Raw genomic sequence first — 22,104 nt, 5'->3', positions numbered from 1 at the left:
TAAGCCTTAAATGAGATCCATCAAAATTTTACAAACAAGGAAAGGATTGTAGGAGATTAAGCATTATCATCAATAACATAATGGAGTATATATGGCTAAAAATAAGAGTAATAAATACATCATCTCAACGACAAGTCATGCAAATATCATAGCCATCAATTTGGATCCCGATCCAACGTTTTTCTTAATTAAAATTTGATGAACCAATAAGATCCAAATTGGACCATTGAGGGGAGTGATCATTGCTAAATCTCGAGCTCAACTTGTTATTAAGAAAATGCTAGGGAAAATTATTTTGGTGGATTAGGGTTTATTCCATAACAAATAAAATGTCTCAGCTTCTAGCATAGTAGAAAAAGATCTTAACTTGCAGACCACGGTCTCAGGTTCCAACGTCCATGACATCTTGTACTGAAAAATAAGTCTATTTTAACTTTATTGTTTGGTTATGTGATAATTATTGAGGAGGTAAATTCGAACTTGAGTGCAAAAGGGCGTGCACATCAGCCTCAGGCATGTACTGGTCAGTGTCACTAAGGTAATCATTGCTAAATCTCGAGCTCAGCTTGCGTACCTCTTGCGCCTCTTTTGGTTCTCTCCCGCGACATGGTTTCAGTTTCTGTTCAAAGTAAACAAAGATGGTGAACTCAAACTGAAAAAAACACAAAACAAATCCGGGTTGCATATAGGAGTCTCTGCCTGTACCCGTTTGCCCGGCCCATTCGCGTGGGTTGAATAAAACGGGCAATATTTATATGGGTTTATCTGTTTATTCAGGACCCGCTTATAGCAAGCCCAAAAAGTAAGTACATTTTGACCCTGCAACAACCAGAGATCCTCTACAGTCTTTCAAATCCTTACTGGCTTCCTCCACAGGTTAGTGGGTTTTTGGGTTTTTCGTTCCGAGTTTTTGTTTCACACTTTTCCCAATTGAATGTGGTCTTTTTGTAAACTTTCTGCATTTACGCTTTTGGCTGGATGAGGTTAGTGTGATATTGGTATATTGCAGACCACCCATATGTGATAATTCCTGAAAGAACTTGCTATAGAATGGTGAAAGCTTATGGTAGATAGTAGTAGCAGCTTGGTTTGCGCCCTTTCTTAATTTGGTTTAGCCATTAGCCTAGAATACGTAGAGCCCTTTTCATGGACACAGGTAGCAGTTGGTATTTGATGGGGCTTTGTTTGTATTGCTGCTCTGTTATCAATTGGTAGCGGCAGCAGCATTTTGGGTTTTTTGCTCTGAAATTATGCAGCCATTCAGTTAGTACTGGCTGTACCTCTCGTCTCTTTTGTCTTTATCCACCGTAAACCTTGCTATATAGACAATACAAGGCACTTTGATGGAAATGACTGAAACTTGCCAGCTAAAAGCTCTTGTTCTATCAGCTTAAGTGAAGTTGTGGTGCCACTCATTTTTATTTTTCATGATTCACGTTGCTTTAACTGTTAAATTATGGCCAAGTTTCATGCTCATTTCCTTTTCACCCAAAACCCCTCTTTCCTAATCAAATCCTTTTTAACGTGCCAGTAGTTGTATTTGGCCTGCCTGTTGCTTCTGTTATATTGACAGCAGCTTAATGTTTCTACTAGTTTTGTATTTTGTTCTTTTTTGTACCTTATGTAGATCTATAAGAGATATTCTTGTTGAATTTATACTTTTTTATTAGCTTTGTTCAATTTTTACCGTCTTTCCCTTATGAATAAGTTTCTCAAATATATGTTTTTGTCATGGAGTTTGCTTCTGATCGTGCATCAAACCTTCAATTCCTGAGGCAGGGTGGTGGAGAAATAGAACAAATTTAGAAGAAGCTCTGACATAAAGGTTGAAAATGAGTGCTGAAGCTTTGCAAGTTGCTAAGGTGTACCGCCACCTTCTCAGGGCTGTCAAGAAACACGTTGCCAAAGAAGACAGGGCGAGGCATTTCAAAGAATACGTAACTGAAGAATTCAGGAACAACTGCAAACTGTCAGATCCATCTTCCATTCAGCAGAAGATTAAGCTTGCCCATAACTACACTTTTCTTCTTAACAGTGTGCACCATCACCAGGTACGGATGTAATTCATTGCTCTGTCTGATCAAAGTTTTTTTATTTTTGCAAATTGTAAGGTCCCTGTCATGTTCCATTATGTTGGTTTTCTTTTTAATCTCCATCAAGCATCTAACTTTGTATAATGGATGTGCAGGACCTGTTGTTCTCTTACAACATTGCTGTGGATAGATCAGATGAGATGAAAAAAGTACTTGGAAAATCGGCTGCAAGTGTTGGTCTTCAACTTCCTGAGGTTTATCAGCCTTGATATTTAGTCGGCTATAATCTGCTACATCCTATTCTGGCAGAGAAAAGAAAATCAACAACTTATTTGGATAGGTCAGCCACATAGCATACCTCGCCAGAGTAGAAGTAGCTTGACGGCTGACACGACCGACACGTGTACAACTTTTTACCGTTTGATTCACCATTGGTCAAGCAGGAAGAAGTTGATGGGCACCACCAATTGGCATTGGCAGCTTCTTAGAGAGGAGCCCGATCACAATGCTGACGGGTAGAGACAAAAGGGTGAAGAGAAAGTCAACAAAATCCTTGCCAGCTTCGGCGAAGAGAACTTTTTTATGCTTTTTGTCAATGAGGAGCTTCACACTAACTGGAGAAGCAGAGACTGATTTGGTTTTGGGTTTGGATTTGGAGGGGGCCATTGAGGAAGAGTGAGTAAGAAACAAGATTATTAAGGACCTATTTATTTGTAGACCCACTACTTTGAGAAATTGAAACGTTTTTCAATGGTCATTTGGATGGACCTTATCCAAATTATACGTTTTTCAATTGTCATTTTGGGGGAAATCCTCTTCTTTTTTGGGATAGATTATTCAATTATCTTTATGACATAACCTAGCATGACATTTCATATTTTTATTCATGGGCTTACGAGATGTTGCAGGATATTCATTCTCGTACCTTGGGGGTGAAGGCTAACCAATCAAATTAAGCAAACAATTTCTTCATCCAAAGGGAAATGATCCGAAATAGTCATTACATAAATCCAAAATAAGGAAAACCTCCAAATTGACATCATAGAATACAAATCTCATTTCACGAAGCACAAGTGTTTAGGCCTTCTTATTACGAATCTCATCATAGAATACGAATCTCATTAGTAAGGACTGTAATAGAATAGAAATCCCAATCCACAAACCAAAATGAAACCCCAAAAGCTCAATGTCTCTAGAGGACCAAAGTTGAAAAGTTTGTGCTGTTTCTTTCCAAGGAAGACATTGGTAAGAGCGGTATTTGACTCCAGTGATGCCTTCACCAACTTCAAACCCTACAAGAGAGAGAAATATACACGTAAGACATTTAGCTATCTAAATAGATCAACAAGCCTCTGATAAGAGTTAGAGAAATATATAGGACATGAAACCTCTTGCATGCCAAGATCAACCTCCTTAACTTGAAGTGCATCAATCCCCTTCACGTTGAACTTTTGAAGCACTGCAACATTTGATTCGGTGGTCATTGGCTTCACTTCCAAATTATCCATTATCATGTAAATAACACCACCCTTGACATAGCCAGCCTTAATATTGCTCGAGTCATTGTTGGTCGGCAATGGCAATTGAAGGATATTGGCCGCAGAAATTGTTGTTTTTTGGGTTTGAGCAGGGTGTCCTTAAGATTGAGTGGCAAGTATGAGTCGACACTAAGAGTTTCGGCACTTTCGTAAAGGTTGCCTAAGCAACCAACCATACCATCAGTTGAGAGGAGCCTAGTATAACAGTTGCAACATGCAAAGACAGAAAACTGAAAAGGAAATCAACAACTTCCTTGCTTGCTTCAGCTTCAGCAAACAGAACTTTGTGGCTTTTTGTGTCAACCAGAAGCTTCAAACTCGTGCTAGCCCTGTTGGTGGTAGCCATTGAGGGGATATTAAGGACAGAAAAGAAGGAGCATGTGCTTAAGCATTCAAAGACCTATTTTAAGCTTCACAAAAGAAGTTATCCCAAATTCAAAATTATTCAAAAAGGCAATGGTGAATGGATCCAGAAGGTGGAGGGTCACCTTGGACTCTGCATCATCAGTCGATCAGAAAACAACTCTACATATACAAATCTGTCATTACCTATACATAGGTAATATATTCTACGGATGAGTGAAAAAATATGTATTTATTTCCACTAGTTGGCATCCATTAACTAAACCAACAGCCGGATTTACAATTCGTTTTGTTTTGTATTTGCTTTTTCATATTAGTTGTATTGTATCTTCAGGCTTACTAGTTTAGAGGCAAAAGACAGTGAAAAAGCCAACTAACAGGTCTATGCTCCCTTCAGCAAACGGAATTTTGTGGCTTTTTTACATGGACTAGGAGTTTCACCTTAGTTTTGGTGAACGCCATTGATGACTTCAAGAAGACTGATCCATAATTACATGGATGAGTTTATTCTTTGGAATGGATGATGAACTTCATAGATCAAGTAAGAGGAGAGAAATTTGATAGGTAAAGAGAGAGAGAAGATAATAGATCACTAGAACATGTAATTTTGTCACACGTACGCGTGAGTGTGGATTAATCTGGTGTGAAAAGTAGGAGGAGCTGTAATGCAAGGCATCAAAAAGCTTTTATAACCTTGCAAACTGCCACTTTAGAAACAAAACTACATTTGATGTATTTAGAAATTGAAGTAAGAATTTGTGTGACATGACAAGGGTTTGAGTTGCAAGGTGTCCGTTTTAGTTAACCATAGGTTTCATGCAAATGTTAACCACCAACATGCAAAGACAGAAGAGTGAAAAGAAAATCAACAACTTATTTGCTTGCTTGTAACTCTTTGTGCAAAGAGGATAGAGAAGGACGACAGGCGTATAATATGCCTGAAAAGCCTTAGAAAGACCTATTTATAAGCTTAGACAAGCCTTAGAAACGAATGGTACTAAAGCATATGAACTCATAAAACTGCCCAAATGGATAAAAACAGAGAACTGTTATAAAAGTTGATCTCCTACCAACTGGTTTGAGATTTGATCATGCCAAAAAGAAACTAAGAAATGGAGGCCCAAAACATAAAATCAACAGAAAAACCAAAAACAAAACAGTGCAAATGCCTTAGAGCAGCGGAGCAGTGTAGATGAGCAAGCTTACTTCAGCCGCACGATCGGTTCTCCTTGTTCATTTTTGTATCAACGACAGTGCAAAAGGATCATTGGGAAAGCAGATTGGTTTCCTTGGACTTGTTGGATCGTTTTTACCATATCTTGCAGTGTAATTCAGCAAATAAGGTCTGGTTCCATAGCAAGTGATTCAGCAACTTCAAAGATAAAAAGTGCAGAAGCAAAAACATGTTTAAATGCAGGAGATGGAACAAAATCAAGTGAAATGGCCTAAGGTTGCATGCACCCTATTAGTTAGTATTTCAGTACAAGATCATCAGACTAGGAAGGTTGATTCACTAGTGACCTGCCACATGACTGTGAAAACAGTGTAACCCTAATTCCACGCCAACCAAAAGCTCATTATCTTTCAATTTCGAACCAACTTAAGTCAGTTCCGGTACACCAAGAGGTACCCTTCGAGGATGCGGCGTCTGGGCGGCCTAGGCGGCTCTAGGCGGCTCTAGGCGGCCTAGGCGGCTCTAGGTGGCCTAGGCGGTTCTAGGCGGCCCTAGGAAGGTCTAGGCGGCTCTAGGCGTCCCTAGGCTGATCTAGGCGGGCCTAGCCGGCCCTTGGTGGCTCTAGGCACTCAAGGAAGGTCTAGGCAGCCCTAGGCGGCTCTAGGCGGCTCTAGGAGGGTCTGGGCGGGCGTTTTGCCGTCGAGGCGTTGACGAAGGGTGATGGAAGTGCGCAGGATCCGCTGCTTGTTAGGAAGAAAGACGGAGAGATGGAGAGAGAGATCGAGACAGAGAGAGGAAGGAGAAGGCGACGCTGGGAAGAGAAAATCCATATCTGACCTAATTTTCGTATTTGAAAAGTATAGCCGTTCGGCTAGACTATTAACTTGAAAAAAAAACCGGAGCATAAAGGCGTGGCCATACTATTTTTATATTTTATATTTAACCCGTATAGCCGCCCGGCTATACTATTAATTTCAGGAAAAAAATTGGAAAATGGAGTATAACCGCATGGCTGTACTCTTTTTATATGGGTTTAAATATGCAATTATGAAACCGAGAAGCTTGATAACCTGCAAACAAAGTACTGGCCCAAGCGATGACAAAGCTCAACAAGTTTCTACTTTACCCTCCTCCACCTCTTGTACTGTAAATTCAAGTTGTAAAATTTTGAAATGCTCCAACGACCCCTTTGAATCTCAAACTATATCACGGAAAACTTTTCTATCCATTTATGGAGATGTTAAAAGTACATTGCAACTTTTACTTCACTCCTGTTGGACTTGAATACTTTGAACTTAGAACTGTAGGTAAGAATGTGCTTGTGAGCATCCATGTTTCGGTCTGGTGGACATAGCGTACTCTTGTTCAGTCATATTCATTGAGGTCCAGAGGTTAGTGGTGGCGATAACCTGTTTCTTCATGCCCTACCTATCATTCACTACCTTATTTTTCAGACAACATATGTATATCTTTGCCTACTGAGTTGTTTGAAGTCGCAATCAATCAATGTTATGTTGGGGTCTTCCAGATTTTGCACTATGCTTTTCACATGGAGATCATGTGTCATTTACAATCACCTGACTCTTTCATGTTAACCCCACTATATTATGCATCAAAAATAAAAACCCTACTTTATAATACAGAAAATAACCCTACATGCAAGTAGATGTGTTGTAATCTTACAGATCAGAGATCAGAAAATAACCCCACAATGTGTATTTCAAGGGTATAGCCGCACGGCTATACTGTCTGAATACATTCGAATATTTTAAAAGTGTAGCAGTACGGCTAGAATATGTAAATATTAATATATTCGAATATTTTAATAGTATAGCCGCTCGGCTATACTCTTTAAATATTAGCACGAAGCTTGCACTCGCAATCAGAGCCATTTCGATTCTCTATCAAACTAAAGCTCAGATTGGTTTTCTTCGATTCGCCGCTTCCGTCCTCCGGGTTTGGCATCGTAAAGACCCAACCCGTCTAGTCGGCCCGCCACCGCCTAGCCGCCTTAGCGCCCGCTAGCCCCACCTAGCCCCTGCCCGCTTAGCGCCCGCCTAGCCCCACATCGCCGGCTTGTTGCAGATTTTGATGGAGAAGATTCGATATCGGAGGCGGGTCGAGTTCGAGCCATAGAATTGGACAATATTCAGGAGGAGATTGAGGAGGTGTCGCCGTTCAAGTGAAGGAGAAGAAGAAGAGCATAAATGCTTTGAGGAAGGGGTTGGAAGGTGAAAAGGTCCGAGCTATGCAGTGTCTGCTTGCTTTTGAAATGCGAGTTTTATTTTTCGGAATCTATCATTCATTTCTTGTGTTTTGTTTATGATTTAGTGTTGTCTTTGAATTATAAAATGGTACTTTTAAATTTGGCAAATTGAAAACTGAGCAGCATCTGAGTTTTACAACTTACAAGGGGTATTAACTTTCTTTTAGTATAGAAAGTTGTTAACTTTGTTTCTTTTCTTTTTCATAATCGGGTTTGTGTGGTTATTTCCTTTTCTAGTGTTCGCTTCGTTTTTGGATGTAATATTTGTGATTTCAACTTGTTCTAATATAATGTTGCTGTTATTTGACAGGAAGCATTGCAAAAACTAGGATTTTACTCGGGTGAGGAAGACATGGAGTTTTCCACTTCTCAAGCGGGACCGAACGTCTGTCAAGACTTGGCAAGTAAGTTTCAATTATCATTAGATGTTACTATGTATAATGCATGAAGAGTAAAATTTCAGAATCATCAAGTTGAACAAAAATTTCACAACGCAAAATATATATGTTAGTCAACTTGTAATATCTTGTTTGACAGGCCTCCTTAGACACCCCTCAAGATGGCATAGTGACTGCAGAACTTCTGAAGAATTATATACAGATGGCACAAATTGAGGGTCTGGATAACAAAGGGAGTACTCTGACTGCTACACAAAAGGTATAGCCTTCTGACGACATACCATTAGCCTTTATTAAGTGGAAGCCGTTGATGTTTTAAGTTTCAGTACCAATATATCATTCCTCACTTGGAACTGAACATAATGGTTTGTTAAGTCATTACTTGCATTCCTCAAGAGGAGCCAAAAACTCATTTGATGGTTCAATTTGAAGTGAACTAAGCCTTCATTTTCTTCAACCAGATTGTAAAGAATTAGAGCAAACAGTACTAAGTACCAACCAAGAAGCTTTGTTACTTAATTGAGAATGTACCTGAAGCTCCGACTCTATTTTGATAACCCAGACATCAGTTTCTTGGTTCCAGTTCATGAGTCAATCACTTAACGTGCAAATAAATACGATATGACAGTGACGTAATGTGCTGTGGAAACTGGTAACACACCGTAACTTATTTTGGATACTAATAAATGAAGCTGATTATATTGGTAAACCGATTTTCTTCTCTTGGTTGGCCTTGAGCTAGCAACCTGATCATGTTCGTATAAGCTATAGCGAACCACTACATATGTTGAAACATCGTAATTCTTCTAATGGTTGCGTGGGTTCTGTTGTTTGGGAAGATACAAATGCAGCTGCAGTTACTTCTGGAACAGAAATTTCAGAGGTCCAGCAAACACTTGTGAAAGAAGGTGTTACAAAAGTAGAGGTATCTGAGTATCGTGTTTTTCTCCTTGGAGAGAACTGCTGGGAAGATTCGTCTAGGCTTAGCAGGAACCAAAAAAAAGTAGGTGAAAGCAAGATGATGAATACCACAATAAGGTGTCTTACTTGTCGAGGGGAGGGTCACTTATTGTGCACAGGTACCTCCTGTCTGTCTCCCGTCTTAGTCACTATATTCAAGTTTATAAACCATTGCCTTGCTACGCTAAACTTTTGCAGAAGTACTCTAAATCCACCCATACTCTGTATTTGTATATTTATTTTGTTTGATCCGATTTTTAAATATAATGTTGAACACCAATGGCTTTGATGATGATATGCATTAGTTTCATTTTTGTACTTTAGCATATTTTGTTTCAACTATCCTCAGTCCCCTTGGTAGCTTATCTGTATTTCTTTGTTGCAGAATGTGATGGAACAGGCGAGCCAAATGTTGAAGAACAGGTTAGAGGTTTCAAATAGAGATATTAATATTCTCATTTTCGAGCATTATCCATCCAAGATGAAGTTTTAATTATTTTGTTAAATGACAGCAGTTCTTGGATAGGGTGGAAGAGGGAGCAAAATGTCCATGTTGTGAAGGTCATGGGTTTACAATTTGCGACGTATGTGAAGGGGCAACAGTAGCTTAGGTATCAAAATATGTTCCCATAAAGACATGTGCAGTTTTATGCTTTAGTACATGTGTTTAATGGTAGTTTGCATTTATAAACAAATGCAGAAAATCATATGTATATCTACTGTTTATTATACAAGTCAACGGGGTTTAGCTCAATGAAAAAGGGTAATGACTTGCAAACCAGAGGTCTCATGCTAGAACCATGACATCATAGTTGGTTGTGTGTGTGTGTGTGTGTGAGAAATCCCCTCCCCTTTAGACTATTGCTTGTACTATAAAAAATAAAAAAAATTAATAAAAAAATAAAAAAACAAGTTGACGTTGTACTTGGAAAACTGTTTTTGGCATGGCCTAGCCGCCTAACGGCCCACCTAGGACAATTTTTCGAACACTGCGATGGACTGAAAGTTTGAAACCCGAAATTGAAAAAATGTACCTTCGAATTTGAGCTTGAGATTGGGAAGCAAACATCGACGACAATTCCTCCCTCTGCCAAAAATAATATGACAAAATTGTTTATTTAAAGAGTAGGCCGGCTATACTTTTCAAATATATTCGCATATTTTAAAACTACAGCCACACGGCTATACATCCTCTAAACTATTCGAATATATTTTAAGAGTATAGCCTATACACTTTAAATATATTCCTCACGAACACGAAGCTTGCACTCGCAAAGGAATGTGGTGCACGAGTGAAATGAAGGGACAGATAAACAAACACAAAGCTTGCACTCGCATTCACAGCCATTTCGCTTCTCTATAAGCGCTTCCAAGCTTCAAAGACTCTGTCTTGAGCCTCTCTCTCAACTCAAGCTTCGATTTTTATTTTTTATTTTTTTATTTTTGGGTTTCGGCTGCTGCGTTGATTCCATTGGATTTGGCTTTCTCAATGTATGCCGAGGCAGAGCCTTATGTCTTCCGAGTCCAAGTGCCCACCTAGTGACAGCCTAGCCACCTAGCGGCCCACCTAGGCCGATTTTTCGAACACTACGATTGACTGAAATTCTGAAACCCAAAGTTGAAAAAATGTAGCTGCAAATTTGAGATTGAGATTGGGAAGCTCATGCAGTGAAGCACAAGTCAGGTCCATAGAAGAAGAGATCATGAGACTCTTAATTCATCTAATTCCATTTCTCTCCCTATTTCCCCCTTTATTCTCTTCTCTCTTGGCTCTCTCCCAAACGACATGTTCACCTCACCACACCAACGACATCGACGACAATTCTCCCTCTGCCAACTCCGCCTTATTCTCTTCTCTGTTTGCATTGACGACATGGCACATAAGAAAAAAATACAAAATTTGCTGACTTGGTGTCTGTCTTTAGTGGAAAAAAAAATGATGAAGCTATCCTATCATGGAGTTTCTATGGTCTTGCCAATAACAAGGTTCAGTTTTTAGGCCCCAATCTCAAATTCTGACTATTTATTTCCGGTCTGGTTAAGCAATAGATTGATTGGTTTGGTTCTTCTTCTTTGAAGCTCGATAAATCTTTATGCATTCAATATTCATCCATTAATGGTTCTTCTTGGTTGGACTGCTTTTCATTCTTTGGATATTGCATTTCTATTATAGATTTTGACAGTTGATCGTGCCCTCGTGTTTGTTGAGAGAAAAAAAAAAAATAATAATAATAATAATAATAAGAGTTGTCTCCTCCTCCTCTTGCATAGGAACACAAAACAAACCCACCAAAGAACAGAAAAAATAAATAAATAAATATTTCACCACCTCAAGTGAAAAATCTAATTCATTTAAGCTTTTATATTAGTTCTTTTGTCAGCATCTGTGTTTTTGTAGTGTGAACTCCACCTCAACTCCAAAGAAATAAAATAAAATAAAAAATTAGAGGGTGCATTTGCTAACGCATGGGTTGAGAATCTCTTAATTATATTTAACTTTTCAAACTGACTTCAAAAGCACTAGATTAACACACCAACATGAAATATCGTTTATCAAGCCTCCATTAGTATAAAAGGACTGTGACTTCATTAGCTGAAAATGCTTTAGAAGAAGGATCGACTTCCAGTTCATTGAGATCCCTTTCACTATAAAAACCAGGTTTGTGAGGTTGAGGCAATGACCTTTCACCACTCAACATTACAACTGCAACTGGCATGCTCGGCCTATCTGCCGGGTTATGCTGCACACTTAAAAGACCTACATGATGAAGATAGAGGAGCCCTGAACAATTCCATTAATAATGTCAAATCTCTTGGGCCAATCTAGCATCATGCTTTTTCTTGCAATTTCTAGTTTTGTGATTTTTTTCAATTCTAGTGGTGGTGGCGGGGATGGCGGTTGTGGAGGTGGTGGTGGTGATGACAGTGGCAGCATGGTGGTGGTGGTGGTGTTGGTGTTGGTGTTGGTTGTGGAGATGGTGGTGGATGTGGAGGTTTTGGAGGAGGTGGTGGTGGTGGTGGTGGTGGTGGCAGTGGCGGTGGTTGTGGGGGTAGTGAATGTGGTGGTGCAAGTGGTGGAGTCGGATGTGGAAGTGGAGGTGGTGTCATTTTTTAAAATGAATGATGGTATTTTTGGGAATTTAAAAAATTCATTAAGGGTTCAACTCTGCTTCTTTTGAAAGCAGACTTTGAAAAGCAACCCATAGCTTGCTTTTAAAAGTTGCTATCCAAAGGCCATTGCTTTTAAAATAATCGGGATATTTTATTTTTGCGAAACACCTTAAACTGCTTAACTTTAAAGTGAAGCAGGTTTTTGGCAAAAAAGCAATCCCAAACGGAGCCTAATTCTGCAACTTTTGCCACTCCTTTTCAGACTTGTAAAATCACATTAACCCAATTGAGCTCAAAAGCAATAGGATTTTCAACCATTTTTATAAATGTTATTCTATTTTTCTTATTGTTTATTATCTATTTTCTTTTTCTTTGATTATTTATTTTACTCGAAATTACAAGTTTACCCTTATAGTTAACGAAAAATCGAATGAAATTCAAAAAACTTAATGACAATGGATAAATTGGCCGTTTTATTTAATTTGGATATTAAATTGGATGACTTTTTGGTTTGGGGAATTGAGTTCGATTGGGGTCCTAATTCTGGGGGTGTATGATAATTTACTCAGAGCAATATGAACATGAGAACTGAAAATCAAGTATTTCATATTGCCATAAGTTGCACTATATGATACGTATGGCTTAAATGTTAAAATGGTCCATGTGTTTTATCCTATTGGCCAATTTAGTCTCTGTGTTATCAATTTGGCCAATTTGGTCCTTATGTTTGTATAATTTAGCCAATGTAGTCCATTCTCTTAAAAATATAAAATATAAAATATTTAAAATTAATTAAAAAAAACTGTAATTGATTATAAATTTTAAATTCAATCTGAAAATGGGATTTGTTTTTTTTTTTTTTTTTTGTTTTAATTTCACCTTCCCCAATTTCACGCTACACCTCAACCACCTCCCAAACCCAGCCACCATCACCACCACCACTCCAAACCCAAACCCATAGCCACCCTCACCACCCTAGCCACCATTCCAACCCCACCTAAACTACAGCCACTCTCTCTCGCAACTTCCTCTCTGACAAATCACGAAGATCTTTAGAGCCGGTCACCGTAACCTTGATGGCTCTGACACCAATTGATCATCCTTGCTGCAGCAAAAGTCGACGACATTCAGGCCAATGGATTAGAGAGGCGAGAGAGATGAAGGATAGAGTATGAGAAAAACCAAGACAAAAAAGAGAAGAAAAATTGCAGCAAGAAAAGAGTAGGCATCAATTTGACTAAGAACCTTCTTTTTTCCTACAGGAATCGAGACCATTGGAAGAGTGGAGGTTGAGGTTGTGTGGGTTTTAATCATTTTAGCATTATTATTATTTGAGTTTAAATCTTCATAATTATTTACAGATTTTTTTAAATTAATTTTAAATGTCTTTTTTAAGGTTTTAACATAATTTTGACGGAAAGGACCAGTTTGTTATTTACAGGGTATAGCCGGCCGGCTATACTTTGAAGTATTCTTTTTTGTGGTATAGCCGCGCGGCTATACGGTTAAGATATTATATACTTAAAAAAAGTTCTAAATATTCTTTTTTAAGTATAGCCGTGCGGCTATACGGTTAAAATATTATTTATGGAGCTTAGCCGACCGGCTAGACTATTTAACTGTGTAGAATACTAAATAGTTAATGGTATATCCGCGCGGCTATACTCTTTGAATATATTATGTTTCAATTACTTTTATTTATTTAATGAAGAATTAGTATTTAAATGTTTTAATTAATTTGGTAGAAATTACTGAATAAATACTATTTAATTATATTTAATTATCTTAAATAATTTTGTGAATTTTAAAATTATTTTAAAAATAGTTTCAATTATTTAAAAATTCTAGAAAATTATTTCTCCATTACGGATTACAAATTTGCAGATTAAATACGGATTTCTATTTCGTTTTTCGTTGTACTGATGGAATCAGACGCAGAAGACACCAAGTACCAAATGACCCAAAACCTAGGCTTCACAGCCTCCTCCCTCTTTGGTGCTGGTATTGACAACTTGACAAGCGATGGCCTGCCTCCTCCTTGAGTGATAATGTTCACAAACCCACCTGAAGAATTTTGCCAGAGAAATGTTACAAGATGATACATGGTCAAATACAAGTGGTAGCATTACAGTCTTTAATTTTCTTGGATTTATCATAACCGCTACCCTATGTAATGATGTTTTTATGAAAATAATATAATTTGTGTAATGCATTTTCTATAAGTATAAATTTATATTTTTCCTAGCCAAAACATTAAAAAAATGATAGAACATAATCATGATGGATCCATAATACTATATTTAATATTGAATGCTAGTTAATGCAACGTTTGAAGCTGTGCAACGTTTTATAGCTCCCTTTAACACATTTGGTACAATTTAATTTTATTTTATATTTTGTTTGTCTTCTATTCGAAAAATAAGTTGAAGAAAAAAATAAGTTAACATATAACAGAAAGATTTGTAAAATTATTTAATGGGTTGAGTTATGTTCCATAAAATTTGTTGTTGATAGGACCTTATTATATGTGATTATACAAGTGTTTCAATAAAAACGGAAAATTTTCCAAGTTGTCTTTTAATAAAAATGGAAAAAAGTGTACAAAACAGAATTTAATATAATGAATACCATATTTGCCTGCAAACTCACAAACAATACCACCACTAATCCTCTATTTAATTAATAATTCCTCCATAACAGTTCAATTAAGCATATCCTCATATCTCTTTTATATATCTTGTAATGTGCATACTTAACCAAATTAATTGTTGCATATATTCTGGTATTTTGAATGCAAAGAAGGTTTCACCATTATGTGAATCTAGTAGCCAGTGCCAATTTTGCTTTATATATTGTGCTTGTTACTGCTGAAAAGATATCAAGATTTAACTTGCTCATTGAATGCTCTCTGTTAATGGTCAACGTTTATTCTATTACATTTAGAACCTGTGCGTTTTTCTTTTCGTTGTGTTTTCTTCAATCATTGGACGTATTGGATTGGGCTTTCTCATTATAGCTCCCTCACACCACCTAGCCACCTAGGCCGACGCATTACACAACAAAACTGAAAAAATTAGTTGCAAATTTGAGTACAATTTAATTTTAGCCCAACAAGAAATTTTAAATTCAATCCGAAAATGGGATTTTTTTATTTTTTTAATTTCACCTTCCCAATTTCACGTTATATTTAGCCACCATTCCAACCCCACCTAAACCACAGCTGCTCTCTCTCGCAACTTCCTCTCTGACAAATCACGAAGATCAAAGTGTGGCTTGACACCAATCTCCTCTGCAGCAAAAGTCGATTCGCAAAAATAAGTAGAGTATGAAATTGCAGCAAGAAAAGAGTAGGCATCGATTGGAAGTTAGAATAAGCATTATTATTATAAGTTAACATATAATTTTGAAGGAAAGGACCAGTTTGTTATTTACAGAGCTATAGCTACTACTTTGAAATATTCTCACATTTATTTAATGAAAGATTTGTAAAATTATTACTGAATAATACTATTTAATTATATTTAATTATCTTAAATAATTTTGTCATCATGAATAGGGGCCTTCTCCACGGATTACAATTTTGAAATTAAATACAGTTTCTATTTCTTTTTTCCTTGCACCAATTGAAAACTTGACAAGCGATATTTGTTCACAAACCCACCTGATAAAATGTTACTTATATGAATTACAGTCCAAATACTCATAAGCATTTTCTATCAGGATTAAAAAAATGAAAACATAATCACGCATTTGCCAATTGTTTTCTTTTTTCTTTATTTTATTTTATTTTTAGAATTAAGAAAAAGATAACATGGGTAGTTATGTTCCATAAAAATAGGACCTATTATATGATTTAGTTTTTAATTTTAATTTTTTTAATATAAAAAAGTGTGAATTTACCATATGTACATGGCATTTTCTGGTATTTTGAATGTTTCACCATTATCTGCTAATATATAGATTTAATATTGAATGCTTTAATGGTCAACGTTTGAACCTGTAACGTTATTATAGCTCCCTCACATACGCATTAACATTTGACAATTTAATTTTAAACAAGAAATTTTGTTATATTTAGAACAAAGTGTTTGTCTTCTAAAGTTGAAATTGGAATAAAGGAAAGATGTAAAATTATTTAATGTCATCAACGGAAGCACCAATTAAAATATTTGTTGATTACCAAATACTCATAGCATTTGAATTATTCTAATACAAGAGAAATGTGTTCAATAAAAACGGAAAATTTTCCAAGTTGTCTCAATAAAAACGGAAAGTTTTTCAATAAAAATGGAAAATTTAATGTGTACAAAACAGCTCGACAAAGAAGGAAAAAAAAAACAATTTAATATAATGAATACAAAACCCCTATAAATATTGCCCTGCAAACTCACAAACAATACCACCACTAATCTAAGAGAAGAGAATTACAGTACTAAACTAGAAACCAATTACTCCTACTTAGAAAAATGGTGAAGGCTTCCTCCATAACAGTGTGCTTGCTTCTCCTCCTTGTTGTGGCACATGGTAAGCATATCCTCATCTCATCTCTTTTATAAATATCTTGGTAATGTGCATACTATATTGTCGTCGATCTTCAAATTAATTGTTGGATATACATATATTTAGGTTTGCGAGATGGAGTTAAAAGTGGGAAATTTGAAGATGCAAAGAAGGTTTCGTCCCCTTCCCCGTCGGGAAGTCTATCATCTAGAATGTGAATCTAGTAGCCAGTGCTATGGTTGCAATCCTCCTAGCTGCAATAATTGTATAGATGGAACTTGTGCTTGTTACTGCTGAAAAGATATCAAGAATAAGCTTGTAACTTGCTCAAATTCAAGAACACTTCAGCTCTCTGCTTGTAGTACTAATAAAGAAGATCAATTTTGATCTGAGTAATAATATTCTATTATATTTAGTGCATTATCATGGAAGTATTAATTTCTGAATACGAATCGTTTTTCTTTTCGTTGTGTTTTCTTCAATCATTGGAAGAGTGAAGATTTATCGTTTCATACATTACTTCATTTGTCAAATCATACAAAGCAATTTAGATAATTTGATTCAGTCTAGCTAGTGTGACCAATACTTATTAATGTAAAAATATATGATTTCATGGACAAACATGCGTTAACGGTACAACTCTACGATACCAAAATGTAACTGAAATTAATCCAATTTAAAATAGAGTTAATTACATTTTTGGTTCTATATTTGCATATTTGCTTTTGATGATTGACATGTTACATATTTGGTCATCTTGTGTAATCCGCTTCCACTGTGCACAATAGTGGGAGAGTGTTTCTTTCATCGGGTTCCAGGATTTGACAAACTCATCGTGTTTCTTTCATCCTCAGACAACGCTGGTATGCTTGCTTCTGTTTTAAATTCCTTGAGATTTTCTAAAGCTTACAGTTGAATTCCTGGATTTCAAATGTTTTTTAAGGTAGAGTATACCTATATCAATGTGGTATATCAGTCTCAGCGACTGGTAATGCTTGCACTGTGTCTTGATTGAATCGTTCCACAGTTCCTGATTTCTTAGTCATCCTGCCCATTTTTATAGGGTTTATGATTCATATTTTCCATTAGTTTCATATCCTATACTAATCCAATAACCTTGCAAACAGATCTTGTTAAGATATATGGGATGAAGTGTTTGACAATGAGGCAACTCCGATTGAATATGCCGAGAAGCTTGATAACCTGCATACAAAGTACTGGCCCAAGCGATGACAAAGCTCAACAAGTTTCTACTTTACCCTCCTCCACCTCTTGTACTGTAAATTCAAGTTGTAAAATTTTGAAATGCTCCAACGACCCCTTTGAATCTCAAATTATATCGCACACAACTTTTCTATCCATTTATCGAGATGTTAAAAGTACATTGCAACTTTTACTTCACTCCTGTTGGACTTGAACACTTTGAACTTAGAACTGTTGGTAAAAATGTGCTTGTGAGCGTCCATGTTTCGGTCGGGTGGACATAACGCACTCTTGTTCAGTCATATTCATTGAGGTCCAGAGGTTAATGGTGGCGATAACCTGTTTCTTCATGCCCTACCCATCATTCACTACCTTATTTTTCAGACAACATATGTATCTTTGCCTACTGAGTTGTTTGAAGTCGCAATCAATCAATGTTATGTGGGGGTCTTCCAGATTTTGCACTATGCCTTTCACATGGAGATCATGTGTCATTTACAATCACCTGACTCTTTCATGTTAACCCCACTATATTATGCATAAAAAATAAAAACCCTACTTTATAATACAGAAAATAACCCTACATGCAAGTAGATGCGTTGTAATCTTACAGATCAGAGATCAGAAAATAACCCCACAATGTGTATTTCAAGGGTATAGCCGGACGGCTATACTGTCTGAATACATTCAAAGTGTAGCCGTACGGCTAGACTCTTTAAATATTAATATATTCGAATATTTTAATAGTATAGCCGATCGGCTATACTCTTTAAATGTTAACACGAAAGCTTGCACTCGCAGTCAGAGCCATTTCGATTCTCTATCAAACTAAAGCTCCGATTGGTTTTCTTGGTTTGGTGCCCGTCCTCCTAGCTCCAGGTTTGTCATCGTAAAGACCCAACCCGTCTAGTCGGCCCGCCCGCCTAGTCCCGCCTAGCCGCCTTAGCGCCCGCCTAGCCCGCCTAGCCGCTAGCCGCCTAGCGCCCGCCTAGCCCCACATCGCCGGCTTGTTGCAGATTTTGACGAGAAAATTCTGATAACGGAGGCAGGTCGAGTTCCAGAGCCGTAGAATTGGACAATATTCAGGAGGAGATTGAGGAGGTGTCTGCCGTTCCGGAAGTGAAGGAGAAGAAGAAGAGCAAAACTGCTTTGAGGAAGGGGTTGGAAGGTGAAGAGGTCCGAGCTATGCAGTCTGCTTGCTTTTGAAATGCGAGTTTTGATTTTTCGGAGTCTATCATTCATTTCTTGTGTTTTGTTTATGATTTAGTGTTGTCTTTGAATTATAAAATGGTACTTTTAAATTTGGCAAATTGAAAACTGAGCAACATACTGAGTTTTTTACAACTTACAAGGGGGTATTAACTTTCTCTTTAGTATAGAAAGTTGTTAACTTTTGTTTCTTCTCTTTTTCTGTAACTGGGTTTGTGTGGTTATTTCCTTTTCTAGTCTTCGCATCGTTTTTGGATGTAATATTTGTGATTTCAACTTGTTCTAATATAATGTTGCTGTTATTTGACAGGAAGCATTGCAAAAACTAGGATTTTACTCGGGTGAGGAAGACATGGAGTTTTTCAGCTTCTCAAGCGGGACCGAACTTGCTGTCAAGACTTGGCAAGTAAGTTTCAATTATCATTAGATGTTACTATGTATAATGCATGAAGAGTAAAATTTCAGAATCATCAAGTTGAACAAAAATTTCACAACGCAAAATATATATGTTAGTCAACTTGTAATATCTTGTTTGACAGGCCTCCTTAGACACCCCTCAAGATGGCATAGTGACTGCAGAACTTCTTGAAGAATTATATACGGTGCACAAATTGAGGGTCTGGATAACAAAGGGAGTACTCATGACTGCTACACAAAAGGTATAGCCTTCTGACGACATACCATTAGCCTTTATTAAGTGGAAGCCGTTGATGTTTTAAGTTTCAGTACCAATATATCATTCCTCACTTGGAACTGAACATAATGGTTTGGTAAGTCATTACTTGCATTCCTCAAGAGGAGCCAAAAACTCATTTGATGGTTCAATTTGAAGTGAACTAAGCCTTCATTTTCTTCAACCAGATTGTAAAGAATTATAGCAAACAGTACTAAGTACCAACCAAGAAGCTCTGTTACTTAATTGAGAAACGGACCTGAAGCTCGACTCTATTTTGATAACTTTACATCAGGTTTCTTGGTTCCAGTTCATGAGTCAATCACTTAACGTGCAAATAAATGTGATATGACAGTGACGTAATGTGCTGTGGTAACTGGTAACACACCGTAACTTATTTTGGATACTAATAAATGAAGCTGATTATATTGGTAAACTAATTTTCTTCTCTTGGTTGGCCTTGAGCTAGCAACCTGATCATGTTCGTATAAGCTATAGCGAACCACTACATATGCTGAAACATCGTAATTCTTCTAATTGTTGCGTGGGTTCTATTGTTTGGGAAGATACAAATGCAGCTGCAGTTACTTCTGGAACAGAAATTTCAGAGGTCCAGCAAACACTTGTGAAATAAGGTGTTACAAAAGTAGAGGTATCTGAGCATCGTGTTTTTCTCCTTGGAGAGAACCGCTGGGAAGATTCGTCTAGGCTTAGCAGGAACCAAAAAAAAGTAGGTGAAAGCAAGATGATGAATACCACAACAAGGTGTCTTACTTGTCAAGGGGAGGGTCGCTTATTGTGCACAGGTACCTCCTGTCTGTCTCCCGTCCTAGTCACTATATTCAAGTTTATAAACCATTGCCTTGCTACGCTAAACTTTTGCAGAAGTACTCTAAATCCACCCATACTCTGTATTTCTATATTTATTTTGTTTGATCTGATTTTTAAATATAATGTTGAACACCAATGGCTTTGATGATGATATGCATTAGTTTCATTTTTGTACTTTTGCATATTTTGTTTCAACTATCCTCAGTCCCCTTGATAGCTTATCTATATTTCTTTGTTGCAGAATGTGATGGAACAGGCGAGCCAAATGTTGAAGAACAGGTTAGAGGTTTCAAATAGAGATATTAATATTCTCATTTTCGAGCATTATCCATCCAGGATGAAGTTTTAATTATTTTGTTAAATGACAGCAGTTCTTGGATAGGGTGGAAGAGGGAGCAAAATGTCCATGTTGTGAAGGTCATGGGTTTACAATTTGCGACGTATGTGAAAGGGCAACAGTAGCTTCGGTATCAAAATATCTTCCCATAAAGACATGTGCAGTTTTATGCTTTAGTACATGTGTTTAATGGTAGTTTGCATTTATAAACAAATGCAGAAAATCATATGTATATCTACTGTTTATTATACAAGTCAACGGGGTTTAGCTAAGTGAAAAAGGGCAATGACTTGCAAACCAGAGGTCTCATGCTCGAACCACGACATCATAGTTGTGTGTGTGTGTGTGTGTGAGAAATCCTCCTCCCCTTTAGACTATTGCTTGTACTACATAAAAAAAAAATTAATTAAAAAATAAAAAAACAAGTTTGACGTTGTACTTGGAAATTAAAGAGAAAAATAAAAAGGGAAGTTGCCAATCGGCAAATTTAATACTTGATCAATAATTGAACAGACCAATTGTGAATACACACTATCTCCTCGTGTAATGGAAGGCAAAGCAAGGCCAAGGGTAAACAATTTTTGGCCTGGAGTTACTGTGCTCGTTTCCCATCTCTCTGTGATTGTTGGCTGGGGTAAATATTTTTACCTTAAAAAGATGAAAACCGAATCCGGCATGAAGTAATAAGTTAATTTAACCATTACTTGATAGGACGTGTTAATGCAAATAATAAACCGAGAGATTTAACATTTAACTGTTATATATATATATATACACACATTTTTTACACAAATTTCACACCTTTAGATTAACCCACTAGGAATTCTTTAAAAATTAAATAAAAAAGAAATTAATCTATTCGAGCATTTTGAGCACTAATATCGCTTGAAGAAATAACTCTAGCCCAGTTGGGTAAAATGGTATTTTAGCCCTAAACCCTAAAATAATATGACAAAATTGTTTATTTAAAGACTTTTCAAATATAGTCGCATATTTTAAAACTATAGCCGCACGGCTATACATCCGCTAAACTATTCGAATATATTTTAAGAGTACAGCCTATACGCTTTAAATATATTCCTCACGAACATGAAGCTTGCACTCGTAGAGGAATGTGGTGCGTGAGTGAAATGAATGGACAAATAAACGAACACAAAGCTTGCACTTGCATTCACAGCCATTTCGCTTCTCCATAAGCGCTTCCAAGCTTCAAAGACTCGGTCTTGAGCCTCTCTCTCAACTCAAGCTTTGATTTATTTATTTTTTATTTTTGGGTTTCGGCTGCTGCGTTGATTCCATTGGATTGGGCTTTCTCAATGTCTGCCGAGGCAGAGCCTTATGTCTTTCAAGTCCAAGCGCCTACCTAGCGACCGCCTAGCCACCTAGTGGCCCACCTAGGCCGATTTTTCGAACACTACGATTGACTGAAAGTCTGAAACCCAAAATTGAAAAAATGTATATGTTAGCCAATGTAGTCCATTATCTTAAAAATATAAAATATTTAAAAT

The 22,104-nt window shown here is 37.0% G+C and overlaps 1 protein-coding gene, 1 long non-coding RNA gene and 2 pseudogenes across 4 annotated transcripts; 3 read left to right on the top strand and 1 right to left on the bottom strand.

Annotated features, from left to right (window-relative positions):
* Nucleotides 1-9,510, top strand: part of LOC148918104 (protein disulfide isomerase pTAC5, chloroplastic-like) — a 101,565-nt pseudogene extending 92,055 nt beyond the window's left edge.
* LOC103343952 (uncharacterized) lies at nt 579-2,891 on the top strand. 3 transcript variants are annotated; one of them, XM_089050843.1, is made up of 3 exons: nt 579-876; nt 1,738-2,051; nt 2,189-2,891. In XM_089050843.1, the coding sequence occupies exons 2-3, from the start codon at nt 1,833-1,835 to the stop codon at nt 2,300-2,302; spliced, it is 333 nt and encodes a 110-aa protein (XP_088906969.1). In that variant the 5' UTR covers nt 579-876; nt 1,738-1,832; the 3' UTR covers nt 2,303-2,891. The 3 variants fall into 3 exon arrangements, with proteins under 3 accessions (XP_088906969.1, XP_088906968.1, XP_088906970.1); XM_089050842.1 differs by having other exon boundaries at nt 580-876; nt 1,780-2,051; XM_089050844.1 differs by lacking the exon at nt 579-876 and adding an exon at nt 895-983 and having other exon boundaries at nt 1,780-2,051.
* Nucleotides 3,136-5,907, bottom strand: LOC148918105 (uncharacterized). The gene is made up of 3 exons (XR_016126245.1): nt 5,141-5,907; nt 3,422-3,900; nt 3,136-3,325 (listed from the first exon to the last, which is right to left on the bottom strand). It is a non-coding gene; the product is annotated as an uncharacterized LOC148918105 (long non-coding RNA).
* An 8,203-nt stretch (nt 9,511-17,713) lies between the features above and the next one.
* Nucleotides 17,714-20,853, top strand: LOC148918103 (protein disulfide isomerase pTAC5, chloroplastic-like; annotated as a pseudogene).
* Nucleotides 20,854-22,104: the final 1,251 nt, after the last annotated feature.

Source organism: Prunus mume, linkage group LG4 (assembly GCF_029339155.1).
Source record: "Prunus mume cultivar Tortuosa linkage group LG4, ASM2933915v1, whole genome shotgun sequence".
Lineage (NCBI taxonomy): Eukaryota > Viridiplantae > Streptophyta > Magnoliopsida > Rosales > Rosaceae > Prunus > Prunus mume.
The sequence above is the reverse complement of the archived record's forward strand: the minus strand, read 5'-3'. Positions and strand labels throughout refer to the sequence as shown.